Source organism: Fusarium poae (genome assembly GCF_019609905.1).
Source record: "Fusarium poae strain DAOMC 252244 chromosome Unknown contig_1, whole genome shotgun sequence".
Classification (NCBI taxonomy): domain Eukaryota; kingdom Fungi; phylum Ascomycota; class Sordariomycetes; order Hypocreales; family Nectriaceae; genus Fusarium; species Fusarium poae.
In genome coordinates, this window is record NW_025408659.1 from 1,485,206 (window position 1) to 1,511,399 (window position 26,194).

The following is a 26,194-nucleotide window of genomic DNA, read 5'->3' on the forward strand; positions in this document are numbered from 1 at the left end:
CACCAGAATGGCGATCGACAAGTTCAGGAAGGCCAAGCACAAGCTTTCCTGGCTGGCCAAGGGTATTGAGAAAGTAGCAACAGATTCCATACAAAGCGTGGCGATTATTCGACCTCCAACCATCGAACGCAATATGAAGTAAGCCTGGAGCTGTCGCTAATACTCGCTTGATCTCAGCCTTGTTTTCCTCGTACACCTGAAGAATACGCCTGCGGACGGTATTGTGGGTAATATGCGCTTCGGTTGTCTTCACGAGTGGATTAAGATATTCGAAAGCGGCGCGGAGGTATGGATCTTCACTTTGTCGGAAAGAAGAGTTGCTGTTGATGATCCACGAGACTACCAAACGCTGGAAGTCTAGCCGATCAAAACGGCCAATGATCTGGTTTGCGATCTGCTGCTCTCGCGCGTCACGGGTATTCAACTTCATCATCTCGGCGATATTCCTCGATGGTGTCTTCTCCTTTGCTTTGCTAGGCGGCTTCCGTCTTCCGGAAGGGTCACAGACCTTGTGGTCATTCCAGAGATGAATCTCCGCGTTCTGCGTACCGCTCGAGGCCGCCGAATGAGGGTTTGGCCTGCGACTGTCAACACAGACCTTGCAAACCCATCGCCGCTTTGTATCGTCATCGCTCTTCTCGATATCGTAGCCGAATTGCCATATCCACGACGATGTAGACGCACAGCGTTGGGATTGCGTGTAGCCAGGGAAGTCTTTCCAAGGGAAGAGGTCCCACGAGTTCTTCTTATCCTCTTGGTCTGGCGGCTCGAGCACCATAGAGCTGATAATTGGGCTCTCAGCCATTCTACGCGGTACAGAATGCAGTTGCATGGAGATGCTCGAACGCGGCACCATGACGCGAAATGTGAAATGTCCACGACCCAATAGCTGTTATGTTCTGTTTAAAAATACCTTAATTTGTATGTGAAAATGCCTGGTATATAGGTACTTGAGATCTCTACCGACCATGGCCAAGTTGGTCTACCCTGAATTACAGGGTATTTTAGGGACTAGGCTAGGGAACCCCCTACCAGTCCATCCCCCTGCTTCCATTTCCACCTATCCATTCCACGGAACCCTGGCGTGGATGGATGGATTATGTAACGGCCAGCTCCATTGAATGGATGGAAATGGATGCACGGACCATCCATTTCCACGCCGTGGATACGTGGACGGTGGACGTGGAATGGATCGCCAGCCTGCTCTGGTCAATAAAACCGGGGAATGCCTGCTAACGACCATAAGGAATACCGCCTTCGGGAAACACTCCTATTGGTGCAGCTGATAAATCAAGAATATCAACACTCATAGTGTGTCCCTTTACTGTATGTGGTCATTGGCCTAGGTGTAAAGAGATGGACCAACATCAGCCTAAACTAACACGTCAGCCTCACCGGACGAGCGGAAGAGCATCCATATGTGAGAAAATGACATATGACCAGAAGCAACAGGCGGGCTAGGAGTGGCAGCACGCAACATGTTAGTAGAAAGAATCTCCGTTACAAGGTTGGAAATCGATCGACTGATCGACTTGATCGATTCGATTGATCGATTCGATTTCGATTTCGATCAATCGATCCAGCTGGTCAATCGATATCGATCGATTAATTAGAAACCCTAGTCGATCGATATCGTATCGATCAAACCTCCAGTCGATCGTTGAGGAAAACTGCTCGATCGGTGTCATATCGATCAAACCTCTAATCGATCTATACGATCGCCGATTGCCAACTTATATGTAAAGTGTCCCGGGTAGCTTGCCAACCAGCCGGCGTCATACGCGACAAATCCGCCTCCCGACGCGTCCACCCCGGCAAGCCGTCAGGGGCCCGACCAGCCTTAACCTTACGCGACGCGTGCTAGCCAGGATATAACCAGCGAAAATGAGCGGTTTGAATCCTTCGTCTTCCAATCTAACCTCCTTTACACTATTTGCCAGGCTGCTCCCGCCACCATGGACTCGTTTGATGAGGGCATAGAGACGGCTTCTACTACGCCGCCACCCTCCGAGCCGTCGACTATTTCAGCCTCGATGACATATGCAACCATAAAATTTCCGGACTACGATGTTTGGACGGCTGATAAATTCGAGAGCGGACATGGTGGTGGCATTTCGGATTCAGAATGAAGGATAATAGGCCACGGACTCGCAAGATAGTATGGGTCTGCGAGAGATGCTTCCTCCGGAACAAACCGAGGACCACGGATTATGTATTCATTGCTTCGACAGGCGGAGGTATTGTCCGACATCTGAGAAAGGAGCACAACATCGTGGTTTGTATTATCCCTCCCTATCCCGTGCCCATGTCATTGGACGAAAGGGCTGCTAATATATTAGCCACCCTCATAACACGCAAGACCCGTGGCCGGAAGTGGAGGTATAGATCGGAACATACTCGATATGCTTCGCACCGATCCAATGAATCCTAGTGATCAGACCCTTCTCGGCAATCTGCATATGATATTCAACCCGAAAATGAATCAACTACTCCTGCTCGACTGGCTCACATACCATAACCTTCCCTTCAATCTCGTGAACTCGGAGCGCTTCAGGCGGCTGCTTCTCTATAACAACCCATCTCTCCAGGAAGGGCAGATACCAACTGGCAAGACGCTTGTAACTCTACTCATGGACGAGTACAGTCGTGCTCTTGGCCCAGTTCACGAGCTGCTTCGAAGAGCGAGAAGTATGATTCATTTTACGTTTGATGGCTGGACTTCCCGACAAAACACATCGTTTCTTGGTATCAACGCCCACTTTATCGACCAGGATTGGAAACAGTGGAAGATTCTTTTCGCTTTGCCAGCCCTCAAAAAGCGTCATACGGGAACAGCGCTTGCAGATGAAGTTGTGGACACAATCTATTCGTTCGATATGCAAGACAAGTAAGTCTTTCGAGTAGTGCTTATTGCTTGAGGTGATAAACTGACGCTGTTAACTACTATTGGGCTTCAGACTCGGTTATTGTACGCTTGATAACGCTGCGAACAACGGCACGGCGATGGAAGCACTTGCCGCAGAGTTCGATTTCGACAGCAATGAGCGTCGCATTCGCTGTGCCCCTCATTTTCTGGACCTGACCACCAAGGCTATGATGTACGGTAGTAAACGAGATGATTTCAACGAATTGCTTGTTCACTGGGGTGACAAGGACTTTATGAGCGAAGAGGATGAACAGCGCCAGCTGTCCGATGCAATGAATGGGTTGGCGACGGATGATGACTTTCGTGTGCCGAGCGTAGACGAAAACCCGGAACTCGAGATAATCCCAGAGGAGGATCAAGACGAGTGCCCGGTCCCCGGGATTATCAACGCAGAGCAGGTGGATAAATACCGCAAGTTTGGGCCGTTTGGCAAGCTACACAACATCGGCGTCGCCCTTCGGACGAGCAGTCAACTTCTCGAGGACTTTTACGAAGCTCAACGGCAGACCGCCCCTACTGAACCGGTTCTGACGTGGGCTCAGAACGTCTGAACTCGTTGGCAATCTGACGAGGCGATGGCCTCGCGGGCTCTGCTAAAACGCACAGCCTTGAACAGGATGTTTGCTCTTATTGAGGAACGTTGGGTTACCCAAGGGGGTAAAGACCAAGACAAACCTGCGATACTGAAAGAAAAACTTTCTCTTGAGGAGTGGAAAGTTGTTGCCGCGCTCCAGAGGATCCTTCAGCCTTTCATGGTCGCCTCAAGGCAACTACAAGGTGAGGGTATTGCTGGCAAACGCTCAACTTCAGGGGGATTCGACGAGTATTTCCCAACGGTGGAGATGCTCCTTGATCACCTCGAGCTGGCCGTTCAAGGAGTGATGATTGAAGAGAACGAGGATCAGATCATGGAAGAGGTGCAACTGTTCAACGACATGGATGTGAACACTCGGAGACTTCTGAAAGTTTACATCAAGCTCGGATGGAAGAAGCTGAACGAGTACTATGGCAAGCTGAGCTCCACTGCTTATGTAGCGGCCGTTGTATTCCATCCTTGTAAGAAATGGCGAGCTCTCGAACGGCTTTGGGACCAACTCCCGACTCGTCAGACATCAGAATGGAGGAGAAGGTATGAGAGAAGCCTAACGACCATATGGGAAGACAAGTACAAGAACAAGGCTTATGGGGCGGGGTCTGGGACCGTTTCGGCAGCAGAGGCTACGAGTGCCTTGGACTATATTGAACGCCGGCTGGCCTTCAGTCGCTATTGGCTACGGGCAGTTCTGATTCTCAAGGGCGACAGTGCAAGCAACAACCAGCGGCGGCGATATCGCCACAAGACGAGTTTGACCAGTATCTGTCAGAGCCACCAGTTGACAACATGGCATACAAAGCTGATCCGATTGGTTGGTGGAGAGACGTTGGTGCTATACGTTTTCCTCGGCTGTCGTACATGGCCGTTGACTTTCTTACTATCCCATCATCCTCGGCAGAAACGGAGAGAGACTTTAGCAGTTGTGGGAGGATGATAACACCACTGAGGTCACGTTTACGACAGCATATTGTGGGCATGTCCCAGTGTCTTCGATCCTGGAGCAAAGCCGGCATCTACCGGCCGACTCTTCCTCTTAGTCTACTTGAAGGCGAGAATTGGAGGCAAGTTCTTCAACTGGTAGGCAGGATAAGGGTAGATAGGGATAGCGAAACCCAGAACTGATCTAATTGGTCATCGATCGATATCGATTGCTAGATCGATCGATTGTCGCCCTCAGTTGATCGATATCGATCGAGCTGTGGTGATGCTCGATACAAATCGATCGTTTAGGGCTTGAAATCGATCGATATGATAACCGATCGACTAGTGATCGATTGATATCGATCAACTGAAGGTGACGATCGATTTAAATCGATCGTTCAAAGCTGGAAATCGATCTATACGATCGATTTCCAAGCATGGCTTTTGGGACTTTGCCACAACAACATAGCGTACATATTGCTTCCCATTCAGCTTGAATTCGTCGGGCTCAATCAGAATTCTGTCGAGGTCGTTTGGGCGAGGACTAATATACGTTGGAGCAAGAATAACTCTGTCAGAATCAGGACGGCGACCGCTGGCAGCACCGAAATAGCTGGAGATAGTGGCCATGGTGTAGCTGGTGAGTGGACTGTTCAGACACGTTTGCCACAGTAGAAGGACTGCTGAAGTCGCGAACGACGCGTTTGCCTCCATGCTTTTAATGGCGCAGCAATCTGCGCGCGTTGGATGTTAACCCAATAGCGGAACGATGGTTCGCGCGTCATGTCGACGGGAGCTGCGACGGGAGACCCCTCATGACCACTCAATTAGGCTTAGCTCTTACCTTATCAGGTTAGACCATTGGAGCTCCAGGAGCTGGTTGCCAATCAATCCAATCCAGTCCAAATCTTCGAGAAACCCAAATCCAGTCCAGTCATTTTCCGACAAATCCAGTCCAATCCAAATTGCCTCCAATCCAATAACATCACTGGAAAAAACCTCCAAGGACAGTGGTTTCCACGCGTTTTTCCCAGTTGGAAGTACGCCGAAAGTCCCTCGGGTTGGTCCAACTCAGATATCTTCATCCGGTGGTTCATGGATACATTTATCCCTGAGACTACGCCGTCAGATCCCTCTCAATGGAGACTATTAGTATTAGACCGGCACAAATCACATATCACACCCGAATTGGTGAAGAAGGCTTGGATGCACCGTATTTGGCTATCTTGGTTACCCTCACATTCATCACACATTACTCAGCCGCTTGATGTTGCGGTATTTGGGCCGTTGAAAACGTACTATCACCAGTTGACCCGCGCTTGGGCTAGCTACGAAGCAACGTCACCACACCAACAACAACTCTTCCTAGAAGCATATGAAAGGGCTTCCGAAAAAGCTATGAGCCGTAGGAACATAATGAGTGGTTTCTCGAAGTCTGGGGTATTCCCAATCTGCTTGAGGAAGGCGATAGAGGCGTTAAAGCCCAGGGAGAGGAAACGCAAGACCTTTGAAGGTCCTACAACGCCGAGAAAGCCGCGAGTAACAGATGATCTAGCCTGGAGTACGCCTCAAGGAAGTGCCGATATTCGAAAACAACAGGAAGCTGCTCAAAGTGACGGAATTGTATCGATCCGGGACTTCAATTGTATCATGAAGAAGGCAATGAAATCAATTGACAACAAAAACAGTCAAATTCAACGCCTTGAAGAAGAAAAAGCTGTTTTGAAAGCTTCAGCGGCGGCAAAAGAGCCTACTGGCCGAGTCGCAGTTGAATTCAACCCAAATTCAGCTTTCCCTTCAATTAACCAGATCATCACGGCGCGAGATCAAGCAGAGAAGAATACACTGCACAGATTAGAGCAAAAAGCCAAGGAAAAGACTAAAGAATAAGCTGAGAAAAATCCCTTAGTGAGAATAGATGTTTTCTAAGCAGTATGTAAAATTTTAACTCAATTGAATTAATACATATAATTGTAGAATTATTTGAAGCTATCTATATGTTATTGATGTGATGCTCTCACGAGTGTGCGGGGTCGGGGAGTGTACGGGGTGGCGGTGAGTTAGTCTAGATGAAAGTCCTATGATCTAAGTTTAGGATTTCAAACTTTAATCCTAAACCTTAATCCTAAAGCTGAGGGTGAACCCTCCAACATTCAACAGGTATTCTGTGATATCGAGAGGTTTTGAAGCGCAAGAGTCAAAGATCGCCTCGCTAAGCTCAAGAGTAGCCAGTCTAGAGGAGGAAGTTGGACGGTTGAGCAGAGGCAAGAAGAGAAAGGCGATACCGAATCCCAACAGGAAGTTCATGACACTAGCTGAGGCTCTGGTGGTCGGTAATACTATTTCTGAGCCAGACCAAGCAGCTGAAGAGATAGAGGCTGTCGAGGATGTGATCGAGGTGGGAGGAGTGGAAGAGGATGAGGGCTCAGATTTGGAGGCGGAAGAGTTACTAGTTGTACGGACCCGCGCAGGCCGCGCAGTTAAAAGACCAAGGGAATATTAAAATATAGTCGATTCTAATCTTGATCCTAAACGTGAATTTAGTTTTGCTGTTTTTGCCAGGTTTTTGCCGTCATGTTGAAAATTCGCATTTTGTATGGGAGACTATTTTTTTTTGCTGACCGGTAGAGGGGTATGACCGAGTGAGGGGTACTGCATGGTATGAGCCACCTAATTATACATGTTCGCCAGGTAAGGACAGACATCCTATAAACAAGACAGACCAGCGATCTATCGCTGGAGTGTTAGGAGACCAGGGCGGTATGGCAGGAGATTGTAGTCGACATTAATACTAGGGTTGCGTCCTTGGTACAGAAACTTTAGGTTACAAGGGTCAATGGGGAATGTCTCATCGTTGGCAATGCGGAGCAGTTCGCCGTGGCTAATATCGTTGGTCCAGGTAGCGCCTGAGTTTGCCTTGCCGGCAAAGGGGTTGCTTTCGGTGCCAGCATTGACAGTCCACTGGCCATCAAGACTGTTCGCAGTAAAAGATCGGAAGAACCGGCCATTTCTACCCTTAGCCTCGACAATCATCAGGTATTTATTCTGTCCTTGAACGGTGTAAACCTGAACCGCCTCGAATAGATTGTCTTCAGTATCTTGTAGGATAATCTGGGAGTTCGATCCAAAGTTACCAGGGAAGTTGCCGATAGGCATGGACGCGCGATAGATTCTGCCATTATCGCCACAGAAGAATAAGTACATATTTCTGCTATCGCCGATGACAGTTTGATCGATTGGACCAAATGGGGCATTGGCGATTTCGCCCGTGAATAGAGGCTGAGGCTGCGACCAACTGTTGACGCTGGTTGGGTTGTTTGAAGTCCTGTATGAGAACTTGGTAGGGCCCCATTGGTGGGCCAAGACCCAGATATCCTTAGGCCTGAAATAGAATAGAGTTGGGGCCACAGCTGTACCGGGCTGAAGAGTCTGTGTAGCAGAGCCTAGGTTACTGAGATCCGAGACAGGGCTAAAGCCCATAGACTTCCAGCCATTTCCATAGGCAGTGGCATAGATTAACTGCTGACCGTTGTAAGGCGCGACGGTAAAGTCCTTGAGGCTAACCCAACCATTCTGAGGCTCAGCAAGAGGGCCACTCGAAGTCCATCGGTAGCTGGTGGGGATGGAACATTGAGCTGAGGCACCGCCGAGAGTGGCAAGAAGCAGGGTGCTTGAAGCAAGCAGATCGTTATTAAAGAACTTCATTCTCGAGGTTGATGGTGAAGAGAAGGACTACTTGGTGGGAGAATAAACTAAAAGTCACAAAAAAGCAGCCGATATATATATATATATATATTCATTTATTCTACTTCTGAAGTGAAATTGTTCCTACTGTCACAGACCAAGACCGGACCTGCCTACCCTAGAGCTACAAGTGGGTTAGATCACGTGGCGATACGTTATCGCTGAGACTTTAGTTCACCGACTAGATAGATCCTGAACGTAGCTCCTGGAGCTACGTCTTGTCAATAGTCTGATCCGCCTGCAGTGCCTATCCGTAGCAATAGATCCCGTTCCGCCTGAAGCGTTCCCCGTTCACCTGTATTCCCGAGACCAGCCCGTGACACCTACTTTCTAGTAGGCACTATATGCGTCGACATAACATTGGTGGAGGATTTATTTTCATTAGTACTACCCCGTATTTTGTTTCTGGGCATCGGTGCAGATTGTCTAAGTGAAATGCTACTCTGGGGTAAAATATTGCCTGTTTGAACCACGGAGTCTGATCCGAGATGCAATGTGACAGGGTTTCCTTTTCCCCGCGTTGAGATTGATTGGTGCGGATGGCAGAAAGATCAGCAATTCACTTTAATATGGGAAATTTTTTTTTTTGCTTACCGGTAGGTGGGTACTGCATGGTAGGTAGATGTCACAATAGATACCCGTGGGTCTGAGTTGATTTATCAAGGCCGACCCACTCTCCTCTGGAGAATGGGTGAGATAACTCGTAACTTCACTTTAACCGTAACCAATGTCAACCTATAGTAATTAATATGAGATGACAAAATAATAGCTACACAGTATTACAGTGTATATAAGGGCATTTTTAACAGACCTAATACTTTTATCGCCTTATACTAATTACTATAGGCTGACATTAGTTACGGTTAAAGTGAAGTTACGAGTTATCTCACCCCCTCTCACCCCCTCTCCAGAGGAGAGGGGGTCGTCACGTTAGTCCCGACCGGCGGGTATCCAGCTTCTGCTTCAGCGTATAGAAATGGAAAAAAAATGACACAATACTACGTTCATGATGCAGGAGGCTTTCTCACCGCAAAAGATCAGCCAGCCATAGGAGCTTGAGATGCATGTGCCTGCATGTTCCTTTATCCGTAGGCTTTCAGCTATGTCTTGATGGAATTTACACACCTAGCCGCCATATCTATCACTTCTCAATATGACACAACTGTCTGAACCAGGACCTCCAGATATCACCGCATGCACCAACATTGACAGATATGATCATCTATGCAGAGGGCGTGTCGCTATGGAATATCTCGTTTCTTTGACTAGTGATGTCTGCAGTGTGATTGTGTCACATTCAGTTATCCATTACACTATTTCCAAGATTTTCATAACGTATCAGCTTTTGCCACGATAGCCTACGACTGATTTAAGATGGTTGTCGCCGGTCCTGCCTGGTTACAGTATTGAGCACTTGCACCTTCTTCTGCTACAATAACTCTTGTTTGTAAAAACAGAGCCCCACACGCCGAGCATAAGTAGCTGATTGCACTGTGTACACTTATGTCCATACTGAAAGCGGGCCTACTAATGTACTTAATCCATCGATGTAAGCGACAGTACTCACAACTCGCACTGCCAGCCTCTCCCCATTTTCCCAGATTCGGGCCCCGGAATTCCAGGCAGCAGCGGTACTTCTAAGTACTTCATTCGTCCAGCTAGAAATTGCTTACGCACCTACAAGCCGGCCTACTTCTGACAAAAATCGTCTTTTGAAGTACAGTAAAGATCGAAATCGGTTGTCCCTTTTTGACACTCTTTGATTTATACCGCACGGACGGTTTTGCCGGGGGCGTATTGCTTACACAGTAATTAATCACTATTGTCACAGTATCTATGTACCCTTGCTTTCCAACCCATTTCATGAAGAGTGAAATAAAGCAGCTTTCAGCCTATGGAGTAACACTGCCGTGGGTCGCCTGATTCTATACCCCGTGTTGGAGGCGCTAGTCAAAGCCATCGGGTTAGCTAAAATTAGCATTTCGAATTTCGCGGTCAGTAAGCTAGCCAATTTGACTCTTAGTGTATTTCCCTCTGTCCAACCAGAATTTCGCGGTCACTTTGCTAACCTAATCAGGATTTAACGGTCAGTTCAGGGGAATCTCATTTCCTGATACCATCCCTACGAAAACATACTGCACCCAGCACGACCCATCATACCCACAATGCCGGGAACACTCCGGGCGGCCCCGAAAATACGGCACGCCAAAGGACAAGGCTAAGCATTATACTGGAAGGAGAAGAGAAGAAGGTGATTATTCCGGGTAAGTCCACGTTTGTACCCTGGGGTAGAAAGTAAATGGCTTTAGATGTTTGCGTGAAGCAAGTAGAACCAGAAGTTTTCAACCCCAGGGTACAAACCAAGAGGTCATTTAGAAAAGGGGGCCTATAATTTTCAACCCTGGGGTACAAATCGACGTCCAGTGCGTTAAGTCATCCATCCATATGATCATCATCACTGAGGTCGGCGTCCTCTGTAAGTAGATAATCAGGATAGTAAGAGTCGGTGCTGTTCATGCATGGTCTTGTTGGGGGAAGCGGACTTATTTATACATTTTTGGATGACAAGGAGGCACCCCTGTCAAAGTTAGTCCAACCCTATACGTCATCAGCAATATTGCGTATTGTACCTTCATTATGTGCGCGAGACGAAGAGACATATGAATAAATATATATATAGCTGACTTTTATAGTAGAAGGCTGTTATTTACTTGAGTTTATAGAAGAACGATGGGGTTCGGGGGATGAAGTGGCGTGGAATGTTTGACCATATCTTTCTGAAGTAGCAAATCTGACCACCGAACCAAGTGGAAGACGAACACAACGGCGCGGATCTCAACAAGCGTCGTGGACAACAGATAACAAGGGTACCTTGACCGGGATCGCGCGTTTATTTCTAGCTATTTCAAGTCAAGTCCGGTTTTTTATTTATTAAAGTTTACAACATAACCCAAAAGACCTTCCAATCCTGGCCGACCTAGCTTCGGCTCTTAATTGTGACTGGGTCACGCGTCCACCTTTCCACGTCCATTTGCATTTGTTGCTGAAACGAGGCCCTGCCTTCCTTTGTATCCCGTCTAGTGAGATCTGTTTATGACACCCAGCTTTGAGTTGAGGGAGATCTAGTATTATTAGACCATTTCTCGCTAGCGAAGCGACTGCCAAAGAACTCTATCAACTGGTTGACTGTGACGGATATGTCTGCGATGGTCTGACGCGTTGCTGTATCGCTACCATCAAGTGGTCCTCTTCCACGGAGCACAAGCGTGATCTCCTCTGCGTTGACGAATAAGAAGAGCTCCTCCAAGCGCTTCCGGGTTCGTCTTGCTACGATATCTGCGCTGGGCCGAATATGGTTGGGATCTATATTCTCCTCTCTATCGCCGATGCCGTCGTAAGGGTAGAGCGGGTTATCGTCGGTATCATGTTCGTGGTCGTAGCCGGTATGTAGGTCTGTCTCGACGATAAGACGTCGGACTAGTGGGGCGACGGGTAGTATTATGCCGAAATCGTATTGATCACACCGAAACTCGCACAGCCAATGCAGGCTCACCCAGAACTCGTTCTCGCCATAGTATACCTCACGAGCCTCCTTTACCATCTGTTTCCCCCAGCGCTGACCTCAATTCAAGTATCAAGTCAAGTATTTCAAGTAAGTCAAGTAAGTTGACGGCCCTATATATTTCAAGTAAGTAAGTTCATAATGCCTCAAACTTGATTTACTTGATTTACTTGATTTACTTGAAATACTGTATTTTATGGGTTTTCCTGTGCGACGGTCCTGGGAGTGACGAGGCCCTTCGGGGTTTGTCGGGCCCAAGGTGTAGGGTAATGAATTTGATGTGGTCCGGAATGTGGCTCCGAGCTGATTGCACCAATGATAATCCAGGGACACGGTAGGAGTGTCGCGGATTTATTGTTTTGTTCACCCGCGTGTTCCAGACGTGTCGCAGCTGACTCAGAACCCAAATCTGTGTGAGAAGCATCCACGATCCGCGGTTCGCCAATGATCCGCTATGACAGCACAACAGCAGTCGCTAGAAACGCTCCTGGGCATTAGCAGTCAGCGCAAATCACTGAAACAGCAGCTTGACGCTGCGTCCATCAAGGCTGAATCTGGGAGAACGACTCTTGCTGACATCCCAACGGTTCAGATCGGCTGCAAGAGGTATATACCAGAGGAGTATATTGCCAACAAGAATCGCAAAGGCCGGCGGAGCTGGATTCAAGCCTACGGATTCTTCCTCACGGAAGTCAGCCCTGATTTGCAGACTTTGCAGACCTACTGGGCTTGCTCGAAATGTGATGAACGCGGGAAGAGCTCGTTGTTCGTCGCGACAAACACCACGTCGCCAATTGAACATCTCCGAAGGTATATGACATGCGTATGAGTCCGACATTTATTCCTTTTCAGCGCCTTACTGGATATAGGTCACATATGATCACTGAGGCGGACGGCAATGCGTACGAAGAAGATTCGTCTCGCGCTGACAGTCAGCCCCCTTCGAAACGGCGCTGCCTGGAGCTTCCTACTGCAAGATCCAATGTTAATAAAGCGAAGGAGCTGACGGTCGGCTGGATCGTTACAGCCAATCTTCCTTTCACGGCGCTGTCGAATCCGTACTTGCGACGAATGCTCGACTTACACGATGCGTCATTGGCGAAAGAGGTGCCGTGGAGCCGGCAGTCGGTGCGTGATACCATGCGGAAATTATTCGAGGTGAAGAAGGGAGCAATATCGTGTCAATTGGAGAAGGCAGTCGCAAATATTAGCTTTAGCTTTGACATGTGGACTTCTCCAAACCCAGTGTTGCGAATAATATGGCAATAAAGTAGTATATTGCAATACATACCATATAATATGCCTTTTCTGGTATTGTGATAATATGATATGAAGTCTACGATATTGTGACAATATAATATGAGGATGTCCATATTGGCAATATATTATCTATATTGGGCTGTTAATTCTTGGGTGAATTAGCCCCGTGAAAGCTGCAGAACTCGGCCTTACCCTATATAAGAAGCAGGGATAGCTGGCATTTTATTGGCCATCGTTCACTTCCACGCACTTCTTTGTTGACAATTGGACCTAACACGCGATCACGCATGAAAGAAACGCGTGAGGGAGTGCAGACCATGTTGGGTTGGGCCATCTTCGCCTCTGCTCCCCATTTCTTTTTTTTTTTGTTTTTTTTGTTTTTTTTTGTTTTTGAAAATCACTCGTCGAACTCAACTTTACAAATCTAACTGCCATGCCTCAACAACGCCTCTCTTTTGCGCAATGGTCACAACGAAGAGGGTCGTCAATTTCTGGCGACCTTCTGGAGTTTTCCAGCCAGCAATCGGATGATCTGGACGTAAGCCAAAAGTCCAAGTGCCTGTCATCTCAACCTCGCACCGTCTCCACAACCTCCTCTACCAAGCCCAGAACATCATGGGTCTTCTCTCATATGCCAGCCGAGGAGGTAGAGACGAGATACTACAATCAGCGGACCGGAAAGGAAGAGTGGCGCTGTAAACATTGCGACAAAACCTATGCCTCTTCAGGGGGGTACTGCAGCTCCTGCAAAACATCTCATGGACCCTCCTCCTGACGGTCACGGCCTGCCAAAAGGAGCCCCGCGAACAGCGAAAGTTACAACTATACGAACTATTATCGAACAAGCTCGTGTTGCGGTAGAAGAAAATCCCCGAAAACGCCGTCGACTCAACGATCAATCCGGAGACTCGATCGAACCTGACCAGCTCGAGGCATTATACGTGAGGTTTATCACGGCCTGCTCTCTCCCATTTCGGCTCGTGGAATGCCCAGAGTTCCGAGCACTCTTGGCCTACATCAATAACGATATCGAGACTTGGCTTCCGGATACGCATGATACCGTCAAGACATGGATTATGCGCCAATATGGATGCCAGAAAGAGAGGGTCAAGCAGCGCATACAGTCGGCAAAGTCAAGAATTCATATCAGCTGCAACCTTTAGACTTCTCCTAATTCTTTAGCCATTTTAGGCGTAGTCGTACACTATATTACGGAAGACGGTCAGCTGGAATACCATATTTTAGCGTTGAAAGACATTAACAGTGAGCACGACGGTTCTCATCTCGCTATGGCCATTTTGAAGGTGGTTGACGAATAGGGCTTTGCTTCCAAGCTTGGATATTTCGTAATGGATAACGCTGGCAATAACGACACTATAATAAGATCCCTTTCGCTTGGTCAGTATAACTCACTATTTCTCCTGACTGGCGGCCCTAATATCCCATAGGCCTCCTACGCCGATATGATATCCAATACGATCCCAAAGTGCACCGACTCCGCTGCCAAGGCCATATCATCAACCTCGCCGCCAAAGCCTTCCTCTTTGTCACCGATAATAAGAAGCTTGAACTTGACGATCCTGGTGTGCATAATGTGACACTAAAACATATTGAAGCGTGGCGGAAAAAGGGGCCTCTTGGCAAGATTCACAACTTCGTCGTTTTCATCTAACAAAGTATCCAGTGCAGCTAAAAGTTTCTTACTATTAGCTATAACCGTAAGCTCGCACGGGATAACGACATAAGATGGAGTTCGTGGTATAATATGCTGCAAGTGGCCCTGAACCTCAGAGATGCGATTGACGGCTATTTCAACAAATGGATGGAATTAGATTGCGCTGGAGACGAGCTCTCTTCAGAGGACTGGATCATCTTGGAGAAAATCAAGTCTTTCTTAGAGAAGCTGAAGATGACGACCAAGGCTCTCGAGTCATCGTTTGCAACACTCGATAACGTCCTCTTGGCTATGGATTTCGTTTTGGCACAATTTGAAGCAGGGAAGGAGGCATATATTGACGATCCGATAATGGCGCCCATGTATAACTCTGGCTGGGCCAAGTTGGACAAGTACTACCGGCTCACTGATGAATCGCCTGCCTACGTTGCCGCTATCGTGCTCCACCCTTCGCATAAATGGCACTACATACAGGAGAACTGGAAAAAGGAGTGGGTTGAGTCGTCAAAGAAGTTGATGGAGACGCTGTGGAATGACTATAAACCCGTGGAATCACCTCTTCCTCTCTGCGAGGTCCCATCGACGACCACGAACGAGTTCTTGAACTGGAGGAACAAGCACCTGCAGCCGTCGCTCGTCACGGATGAATATGAACGATATTGCAACTCTGAACGGGTTTACGGGTTCACAAGCGCCCTTGCATGGTGGCTAGAGGAGACACAGCAGAAAAACTACCCAAACTTGAGTAAAATGGCGGTGGACATACTGTCAATTCCCGCAATGTCTGCGGAGCCGGAGCGGCTCTTCTCCGGGGCCAAGATAACCATTACAGATCGTCGAAATCGGCTTGGTAGTGATGTAGTTGAAGCTCTGGAGTGCCTGAAGTCATGGTTTGGGATACGAGAACTTCAAGGTGATGTACTTTAGCTGCCGCAGTAGAATAACCCAGATCACGTGCAATATATGGGATGTATTGTCATACTGGCAATATATTGGGTTCTTGGCAATACAATACAATATAGGCCAATGTCATATGGCCTAATACAATATGCACCACTTGGCAATACAATAATATTGCGAGGCTTCCATATTGCCAATATACGTATTGTTTATATTATTCGCAACACTGGCCATCGGTTTGATGGAAGGCGAGGCAGGGAGTACAGTTGGGGCGGATGGAAGGCGAGGCAGGGAGTACAGTTGGGGCGGATGGGCCGGGTGAGGGAGAGCAAGGCGGCGAAGATGATGGAAGCGAGAAGTCGAACATACTGGAGACGCAAGTTACTGTAGAACATGAGCTCTGTAGTTAGGTGGTGTCATAGCCCAAGGACAAGAACAGTTCCACTCCAAGTCTGCTTATTCAGCGGCTCATTGACTGTCCCAAAAGGGTAAAAATGTGAACTGGATCGGTTCTGGATCACCTGGAGGCTGCCTGTCCCCACGTCTGGACTGGATTGGATCGAGGCTCGGATCCAGCTCCAATCCAATCCAATAACATCACTGCTGTCAAGAAGAAAGTCAATAGTCATAATGGATAAAGTTGTTTAACAACAAAGAGAAGGGAAAGTGAGATGCGCGGCTTACCATGCTATAATTTGCCTGCATTCTACAACACGGTGAGCAAGTTGGATCGAGAATATGTGCATGCAAAATGTGCCCAAGGTAGGCAGCACTGGTGACTTGCCAATTTACCGACAGAGTGGTTGACCCCTGTCTTTCACCAGCGACGTTACAGTGCTAACTGACACATGACTCTAAGTGCATGCGCTTTGAGCTCGTCTTGTGTTGTGGGGCGGGTCGAAAGCGGTTGCACTAGAGTTTAAACGAAGCCAAAATGGGATTGCTCGTGCTTACGGCGACCATCCATGCACTATTTGAGGCACCAGAAAGTAGCCAAACTTCATGATTTGACAACTTCATTACCAAACAACATGAGCCAATCTGATCCCTTCGGCCAAACCCCGTGCGATTCCTGCTCCTGCTCAGCATCGTCGATGTTACCTGACGAACGATGACGCAGTGGTCGCACAAGAATGGCGCTCCTCGCCTGTCAAAGCCGCCTGGCATTTCTGGAAGCTATGGTTGCAGACACGGAGGCGCAAAACAGTCAACTGCGCCTGGAGAATCAACGTCTTATTCTGACATTACGTCATTTGGTGAGCATAATGTATTTTTGCCCAATTCAGGTTTTTAACGTAAAGTTCAGGTGCCGTGGGCTCTAATCGAAGCTCCCGCAACAGAACAGCCGGAGGTGGCCCCTCAGCCCCTCGGTTAGAAAAGGGGGGGGAAGACTCGCCTTGCAAGGATGGAATAAAAGGTGTGGGTTGCATGGTGTGTGGGAGCCTTTGCTTCATCTAGTTAGACAACTCCCGACAGTCTGGTTCACGCTAAAAATTGACAAATTACAGTTGACAAGTCTCCATAGAATCTAGCTATAATCATGGCAACCATTTTAAACATGCAGCCAACACAGTGGAGATCGAAATACACTAAATGTTTGTAACGCAACAATCCAAATCAAGTTGATCCTTGAACTCAGAAAAATCCCTCACAATTAGTCCCGTATTACCCGGAATTTCCATCAAGTAATCCTTGTAACCAATTACAAGCTGCCATCGCTGTCAGGAGTCATCATGCGCTTAGCTCCTTTCTTGCCCTTGTTCCGACGAACCACACCACGTCGCTTTGCTGACCGGTTATAGCTACTGCCGAGGCTGTTTTCGTCTCCTCCTTCGCAAGTCAGCTTGCGCTTGATACCCCTGCTAGCTTGGGGGGCTAGATTAGCCGGGGGATGATAGGCGAGGGCAATTGCAAGGGTGATGGCGATCGAGGAGGCAGTGCATCGATACCATTCATATCGTGGTCCTTGAGAGTCCTTTCCCACTCCATCTGAGCTTCGTAGGGGGAAGCAATAGCATGATGGAACTGATAGCTCATGCTGAGCTCATTGAGGACCAAAATGAACTCATGCTGCCCATCTCCAAGGAACTGAAATTCCATGTGGATGCTTTTCCATGGAAAGTATGGCTCTCGGATCACCGGGAGAAACGTCATGCTGATTGCCGGGTATTGAAGGGCATCAATGATGTCTGGCTCTGGTTTCTTAGTGTCATCTCCTAGAACCACCCGGAACCAATAATGGAAGTTGCCATCGTCATTTGAAAAGGATTCATAGCGAGCAATTATGTTTCCATGATGGTCTTTGCAGTTGAGTTAGGCATAGATGTCCTGAATACCGGCGAAGGTTGGATCGACGGTTTGACAAGTAACGGATGCCATGGTGACAAGAGACTTGAACTTTGCTTGGATATTGAGCTGATTACTCCGAAGAGAGTTAACTATATATCGTCTGTCCTAGATTTGATACTTCAAAATAAACACTGCTGTGTCACGGCCAGGGTCCCTGGATGCATTCAGGGCCTTACCCGCTGCGCTATACGGCAAAAGACTAGGATGTAAGGTCCCTGACCTTACACTGCATTCTCATATATATAGCTATAGCGCCACCAGGATCAGGTTCAGGTTCGGGCTCAGACTCAGGCTGTGACATGCTGTATCTCTTTATTTTCACCTGACGGTCGGTTGGTGGGTCAATGTACGATTTTCTAGACGTTTGGTCTGATTGGTATAAGAAGCGCCGAGGCAGACACTAATACCGGCGGCAATATACAAGTCGCCTGCCTTTCTTGTCCACTTGTCCAAGACTCAACGATCTACAGGCGCCTTTCTATACTGCTTCTGGTATCAGTATCGGCCGCATCACTCATTGTTATTACGTATCAACATGAAAGTTTCCTCTTGCTAGAATATTTTACAGGGTTTATTACCATTGGAAGGTGTCATCATCATCACTGTGTTGTAAGACACTGTTGGCTTTAAATGTTACTAGTGTAACTATTTGCGGGTCAGGATTTAGCTTCGTCTATCACACAGGAGTCCCCTGTCCCTATCCTTGCAGATTACCCATGCTTGCCACTTCTATCTTTGTCTATTGTGCGCAGATGATCCCCTGTAAAAAGACTTGCACGAACAACTAATCACATGTTTTGTTCTGGCTCAGCATCACCCTCAACATACCAGCCTAGTAAGTGGTTCACCAACTCGCGTAAAAACCTTCAGGCTTTTCCGCAAGCTTTCAATAGTTTCTCGGAAATCTTCCGTAGCGCTCAGAAGCTTTGGCAACGCTCGTTCAATGTTGAAACCAATCTGATTGATCTGGGAATTGCCGACTGATACCGCTCGCTCAAGATCTTCAATACGGATTGACAAGTTTTGGAGCAACCTGGTCCGTCAGCACACCTGATGCTCTATGCACCCATAAAGGGACGTACCTTTTTATCTGTTCCGCTTCGGAGGGTGGGTCTGCAGAAGGAACATGTATGCCTGATTCTGGTGTCCTCAAACCTTGGTAGGTAGGAGAGCCCCTGAAAGTTTGTGATGCAGCTGCAGGGCCTTACTCCACAGCCCCTGAAGAAGAATTGTGACTGCAGAGCCTGATTATGACGAGGCCCAGGCGGTGAGAATTAGAGGGCATATAAGGAGCTGCCATTACTGAGACTTTTCATAAAATAAACCTCGACTTCAAGTTCCAATTATACGCGCTGGTAAGATTATTTGTGCAATATTCTCTGTACCTAGTACCTAATACCCTAACATCCATTGTAGCTCACCACTCCATTTCACATCGAATTATGGCGAATAGCACGAAAGACTCGAAGGCTTTCCAAGTTTATGCTAGAGTGTTTTCACCAGGAAAATCATACTCAATGGAAGTCGACGAGGTGTATAAGCCGAACAACCTTAGGGATATTAAAAGCAGAGTTGAGCCTCTTGCAGGAGCCCAAACAGTTACGGAGTGGGCAAAGGGGGTAACTCCAAGTGCACATCCACATGGATATACGTACATACCAGCATCTTTGGCCCACCAAAGTCAATAGATAGATCTAGATATTAAAGATATCTTTCTGGCAAGCTAGGGCTCTCCAGCTTAACACAGACACTTCTTACACAGGCGAAGGATGGCAGATCTGATGCCCAGCTTCACAGCGCTGCTGTTGCAACCAATGACCAAGCCATAGGCCATGCCACGAATGGCCTGGAGATAAACAGTCACTCGGAGAATACTGCAAGGATCGGAATTTCCAAGCAAGAAGTCCCGCGGCAACTTCAAGAAGGACCAACATTACCATTGCAACAGGCACAATCTAAGCATACGGGCCGCAGCGAAGATCTGCGGGGTGTCTGATCGAACCATTCGCCGACGACGCGATGGCTCTGCTGCACGACACGATACTGTATCCAATTCGAGGAAGCTTACACAGTTAGAAGAAGAGGTCATTGTCCAATATGTGATTGAGTTGTGCACGCGATCTTTCCCGCCTAGATTACGTGGCGTGGAAGATGGCCAACCAACTGTCAGGGCTGCCGTCAGATCAGATTAACAATCAGAATCAGATCAATCAATTCAAATACAACGCCTGTACATCTGATATATCTGAATGGAGAGCAGCTACCCTAGAACTACCGGATTATCTATATGTTCCGGCTCCGGAGAGAGTGGCTCTTCCTGAAAAGTTACGATGTTACAGCGGTCAGCCGAGCTGATTGGTTCTGGACCCTTGCCTACCGGGGTCTTAAGTAGAGGCGAATCTAAAGATCCCCGTATTTACTCGTGAGATTCGGAACGCCCTGTGGAGTCAAATGCCATGTACTAAGTGGCTCATTCCTTTTTAGACTCTCAAAAAGTCGACTATAGCCGTGTTAAATCTAAAAAGGCCAATGATATGCTGCTAAATCAGCCGTAAGAAGGGTAGTTGACTCCACAGGGCGTTCCGAATCTCGTGAGTAAATACGGCGGTAGATCACCCCTTTTTTCTACCTCTCGCTCTGATACGGCATAGATTTAGCTAGACTTTGGTGGATTGATCATAGCAATCCCGTGTTTGAGTAGATTTGCATTGGATGTCTTTGCAATCTCGGCCATGTCAACCGATTGTGAGAGAACATTCAGTCTTGCGAAGCTTACAGTCAGCTCACAGCGACATTCTCTACTTGGATCGAGCATTGAGTCGATCCAATTACTGAAGAACTGGATAAGGGGAGGGTGTTTACTCTATGGGGCCTATGCTTGAGCAACAAGGCCAGCCAGAACCCGCGGGCAGAATCCCGAGACTGGAGATAACTCCACGTGACTTATTATATATCAGATATCAATCAATCAATCAGATCAGATGTAGAGGGCAAATTATCAGTTCAGTTCAGATTTACGTCCTAATCTGATTTGATTGATCTGACGGCAGCCCTGCCAACTGCTTCGCACGCGCGACGCGTCGGCAGTTGGCAAGAACTGGGCCTCTAACTTCGTTAGACGCCGGCCAGAGCTCCGTATGCGCTTTTCTCGGAAATATGATTACCAGAGAGCCAAATTCGAAGATCCGAAGGTTATCTCTGAGTAGTTTGCACTCGTATAGAATGTTAAAGCCAAGTTTGGCATACTAGAGGAGGATACCTACCTACAACTTAGACGAGACTGGGTTTATGATGGGTATCATCTTCGCATGCATGGTGGTCACTACCTCAGATGGACGTGGCAAGGCCAAGCTGGCACAGCCCGGTAATCGAGAATGGGCAACGGTAATCCAAGGCGTGAATGCGCAAGGCTGGGCCACCCCGCCATTCATCATCCTGGCCGCGCAGTACCATCTAGCCAACTGGTACACAGAGGAACCTTCCAGCCGACTGGATGATCACAACTACAGACAATGGCCGAACTACCAACGAAGTAGGCCTGGATTGGATCAAGCACTTCGGCAAGCATACAGCGAGTCGTACGAAAGGCACCCATAGGCTGTTGATCCTTGACGGCCACGAGAGCCACCACTCCACCTTTTCGAGCTCTACTGCAAAGAACACCATATCGTTATACTCTACATGCCTTCTCATTCCTCTCATTACCTCCAGCCGCTAGACGTTGGGTGTTTTGGGCCGATGAAGAAGGCGTGTGGTCGACAGATCGAGGATTTGATGCGAGCACATATTACACACGTAAGCAAGGTCGAGTTCCTTCGCGCATTTCGCGAGGCCTTTTTTGCTTCTATGATAAAGAAAAACATACAGGGAGGCTTTATGGGAGCTGGACTTGTGCCGCACGACCCGGAAAGGGTTCTTTCCAAACTAGATGTACGGATACGGACTCCAACACCTACCCTACCCCCTTCGACCTCAGCTGACCCTTGGATTGCCAAGACGCCCCAGAACCCCTTGGAAGCCAACTCGCAGTCAGAACTAATCAAGACTCGTATCTCCAATCACCAAAATAGCTCCCCGACATCGATGATTAATGCAGTTGATCAGTTTGCGAAAGGCGCGAAAGCAATAATGCATCGGGTGGCCCTCTTAGAAGCGGAGGTCTCCTCCCTTCGTAAGGCTAACGAAGCTCTTAGGAAATGCCGGAGAGCTAAAAGAGCACGCGTGAGGCTAGGAGGATCACTTACTGTGCAAGACACACAGGATTTACTGGCTAAAAAGGCTGCAGATGAGAAAACACCCCAGGAAAGGCAACAGAATGGTAGTTATGCGGGGAGTGCCCGTTCAAAGTCGCGGCGCTGTGACACTTGCGGTAAAGCTGGGCATAATTGTGTTTGCTAACTGTTGCCCGATGTATCTTTTCTTATCAGTTGACTGTTGGATCATTAAATTACGTACGAGGTATTGATTACTGCGACAAGTAGTCTTGGTATGTTGGTTGTAATGAGGCCAGCTAAAGGTGGAGAGATTGAGTCATCTGCGCACCCCCATGACAATTTGAATGGTTGGTTGAGCAGGTGCACCGGCCATAACGAAGGGCGACTGCATATGCTTGACCAACACCGACAGATAACCTACAGATCGCAATTACCAGAGCCCTCCTAGCTGGTTATCTACGGTGGTGTAGTTGTTGGTTGGGCAGGTAAGCGACTGCATATGCTCGACCAACGCCGACAGGTAGTGCGGAACTTTTAGGAGACAACAAGCTTAATTGCAAATGTGGCGGGGCTTACCTCAGAGCTTGGGCATCAAGGCAACGCTGCAGGGTACGTACAGACTGATGTCTCTAAACCCCCTCATTAACATAGCCAACGTGGAAGTTGTTTTCTATATAACGATCTTTCGTGAGGGTTCCGCTTATCTTTCTTAGTCCCAGCTAGCAAGGCGGACGCACTCTGGTTCTATTTACCTTTTCAGTGAATATATCTTCTTGGTGAACTTACACCATGATTGCAGGCGATTCTATCAGGTTTTAGCGGCAATGCTGTCCTACAGCTAATCCACGAAGGACATGGCGATAACGGTACCTATACTAAGTCAGGGGTATCACGCAACTAACTGAGATGGTACGGATCATCGCGTCGGGAACAGGCCCCGTCCCCGACTAGAATACTTGAGTAGGAGCGGGGTAGACAAGAAAAAACGACCATGTATTGCAGATGCAGGGGGCCGACCGCCATTAGCGTCGTGGCCATTGGGCTTTAGGGACAGAGACCCAAACAACTCAACGTAATCAACGGCCAACTCAACCAACTCAATGGAGGACTTTATTAGTAAGCTGCCCAACTCAATATTACCTTGAAATTGGTGGATCTCGTTGATTTCGTTGATATGAAGTGAGTCTACTAGCCACTGTTAGTGACTGTAACTGCGGACTGGTATAGATCCTAACAGGGGAGCCCATAGGTTCGCGGTGGCCGCGGATTTAAAATTTCACGGGTACCGCGAAAATGACTAAGCACCGTTACCGTAGCGATTTCCAGCCATTCAGCTGGCGTCGTGCGACGCGACGCGATCATATTCTTATTTTCACCCTTCTCTAATGTTTTCAGTATCGCCTACAGACAGTGTGTCCAATAACCAAGTTATTTGATTTGCTTGGTTGTGGTTGGTTGATTACGTAACAACCAACCACAAGTAAGACCCCCCTCCGACCAACCACAAGCAAGCCTTTTTGGCTTACTCGAGTTAACTTGAAGTTACTCGACTAAGTTACCGGATTGGGAAAGTGGCCAACAAAGTCTAACCTTAATAGGGCAGGCTAGGAAGACAGCGCACCCTGATTGGCCCAGTCTTTAAATGAAATGGGTGAGGATCTCCTTTTCTTTCTCCTCCAACCTTTCCACAGAGCCAAGGCTGCCGATTTGGTCCAATAACTTGAAGAACAAACCAAATATGTCTTCGCGCCCATTCTTTAAGCCTCATGGAAGGCTCGAAAAAACCACTCCTCCTAGGACCCCTTCTGAGTCGCTCGGCCCCGCCCAGCCGAGCACTCCTAGCTCCGCCTCAACTCAAACCCATGTGCCTAACGATAAGCCCTCCCCTTCAAGGCTTTCTGACGAAAGAGGTGCGCCGGACGCCTCTCAGTGCCCTTTCCCTATCGACTGGGACAAAATCCGCTACAACAGGAAGCCAGTACCATCTATTCGATACCGCCAGCCCCACAAGCGCGCCATCAACTCCAAATCCCAGCCTTCAGCAATCTACAGGCACGGCGCACAGCTTACCACAGATGGGAACAATAAGTTCTGGCTCTGCAAGTATTGCCATAGTAGCGGCCATCACGATGCTGCGCTTTTTGCCAGTGAGAGCACGACCAGCATCAATTATCACCTTAAACAGCAGCACAGACTGGAAGAATTCGGTTACAAAGCCATAGGAGCCGATCCTTTCAGCATAGCCAAGAGGACAGCAAGCCTTACGCCATACCTCGGAAGCCGGCGCGCGGTGTTCAACGACCTGAAATTCAAGGACGATTTTACTAACTGGGTGACTGACCTTGGCCTCACATTTCGTCAGGCGACTCATCAGCGGACGAATGAGATGTTTATCAATTATCTGGAGGATATCGATAAGATCCTTCCCAGAAGCCCATTTACTCTTGGCAGTTGGGTCAAAGAGAAGTGGCTTGGCGATGGTGGGAGACGCGTTTGGCCAAGGACAAAGCTGCAATCCGCCAAAAGCAAGGTCCATGTATCGATGGATGCATGGACATCTGAAGAAGGGACAAACTATCTTGCCGTTGTCGCTCACTTCCTGGATGAGCGCCACAAGTTACAAACAGCTCTTCTAGACCTCCCACCTCTAAAGGGTCCTCATTCCGGTGAGAACATTGCCAAAGTGTTGTCGACCGTCATCGACTTTTACGACGTCTCGCCAATCATTGGCTTCTTCATGATGGACAACGCTGCAAGCAACGATGTATGCATCCAAGAGCTAGCAGAGCAGTACCCGACAATCAACCGCGAAAGCCGCCTTCGGTGCGTCGGCCATATGCTGAACATCATCGTCAAAGCTCTTCTCTTTGGCAAGGGCGTTAGCAAGCTGGAGAAACAGCTGCGCGCTGCATCCGATGACGAGCGGTTTGAGATATGGAGGAAGCAAAGCTGTATTGGCAAGCTCCATAACTTCTGCGTGTGGATCAACAGAAGCGACCAGAGACGGGAGCGGCTGAAACAGTACATCCTGCGGGCTTATGACGAAGGCAGTATCGAACACCTCTACACCAGGGTCCTGGTCGATGGTGGTATCCGCTGGAACTCTGTATATTCCATGATTGAGAGAGCTCTGAAACTCCGCCACGCCATTGATCTCTTCTTTCTCAACTATCGCCGCATCGTCGCCGAAGGATACGATATCTCACAAGATATCCCAACTCCGCAGGATTGGGTTGATCTCGATCACTTCCTCAATATCCTCAAACCTTTCAAGGATCTAGCAAAACGCATGGAGGGCCGGGCTAACAAATCTGGCTCGGAAGGATCACATGGCTCACTTCACGAGACTCTCGAGTCGCTGGATGTGCTCTTCAAGAAGCTCCAAGAGGCTGGGAAGTTCGCAGATGATCACCCTGACGTGGTGTCAACATACTATTCCCATGCTATTGATGCCGCTCGTATCAAGCTTGAGGAATATTTTGGCCTCACTGATGCCACCCCTGCATACCGGTGTGCAGTTGCCCTACATCCGGCTAACAAATTTACCTATTTCGAGCTTGAATGGAGTCACAACAGGCAATGGATCAGCGGCGCAAAGAGAGTGGTACAGGAGGTTTTTGCACAATACGAGGCAGCAGCTGCGGAAGCGGACCGAATGGACGGAGTAGGACAAGAGGAGGAGCCGGAGGAGCTGGAGGAGGAAGCAATTGCTGACAACAGTATCGCTCTTGATCCACTTCAGCAAGCTCGTAAGCGTCGGCAGAGGCTTGCTGTCACTGCGATGTCAGCTACACGAGGAAAGAAGCGGGTAAAGTTGACGTCTGAGCTGGATGAGTTTATGGCGAGGACTAACAAGGCTGATCTGGATGTTGAGGATCCTCTGGAGTGGTGGGTTCGCCATGCATCTGACTATCCTATCCTGTCGAAGATGGCGTTTGACTTGTTCAGTTGCCCAGCAATGAGCGCTGAATGTGAGCCGGAGCGCGTCTTCTCACAGACAAAGAAGGTCATTACGGATGAACGGAACCGGCTCAGTTCGGACACGGTA

The 26,194-nt window shown here is 48.3% G+C and overlaps 5 protein-coding genes across 5 annotated transcripts; 1 reads left to right on the forward strand and 4 right to left on the reverse strand.

Annotated features, from left to right (window-relative positions):
• Positions 1-4,805: 4,805 nt before the first annotated feature.
• FPOAC1_013200 (uncharacterized protein) lies at positions 4,806-5,156 on the reverse strand (the record flags this gene model as incomplete). The annotated part of the gene is made up of 1 exon (XM_044857541.1): positions 4,806-5,156. The coding sequence occupies one exon, from the start codon at positions 5,154-5,156 to the stop codon at positions 4,806-4,808; it is 351 nt and encodes a 116-aa protein (XP_044701724.1).
• A 2,016-nt stretch (positions 5,157-7,172) lies between these two features.
• Positions 7,173-8,147, reverse strand: FPOAC1_013201 (uncharacterized protein; the record flags this gene model as incomplete). Its single annotated transcript, XM_044857542.1, has 1 exon — positions 7,173-8,147. The coding sequence occupies one exon, from the start codon at positions 8,145-8,147 to the stop codon at positions 7,173-7,175; it is 975 nt and encodes a 324-aa protein (XP_044701725.1).
• A 3,130-nt stretch (positions 8,148-11,277) lies between these two features.
• On the reverse strand, positions 11,278-11,787 carry FPOAC1_013202 (uncharacterized protein; the record flags this gene model as incomplete). The annotated part of the gene is made up of 1 exon (XM_044857543.1): positions 11,278-11,787. One exon carries the CDS (start codon positions 11,785-11,787, stop codon positions 11,278-11,280), a length of 510 nt encoding a protein of 169 aa, XP_044701726.1.
• Positions 11,788-12,202: 415 nt separating this feature from the next.
• FPOAC1_013203 (uncharacterized protein) lies at positions 12,203-14,680 on the forward strand (the record flags this gene model as incomplete). The annotated part of the gene is made up of 5 exons (XM_044857544.1): positions 12,203-12,558; positions 12,618-12,876; positions 13,737-14,140; positions 14,393-14,406; positions 14,457-14,680. The coding sequence occupies 5 exons, from the start codon at positions 12,203-12,205 to the stop codon at positions 14,678-14,680; spliced, it is 1,257 nt and encodes a 418-aa protein (XP_044701727.1).
• Positions 14,681-17,458: 2,778 nt separating this feature from the next.
• Positions 17,459-19,937, reverse strand: FPOAC1_013204 (uncharacterized protein; the record flags this gene model as incomplete). The annotated part of the gene is made up of 6 exons (XM_044857545.1): positions 17,459-17,671; positions 18,761-18,965; positions 19,015-19,045; positions 19,588-19,626; positions 19,691-19,806; positions 19,870-19,937. The coding sequence occupies 6 exons, from the start codon at positions 19,935-19,937 to the stop codon at positions 17,459-17,461; spliced, it is 672 nt and encodes a 223-aa protein (XP_044701728.1).
• Between the last annotated feature and the right edge of the window lie 6,257 nt (positions 19,938-26,194).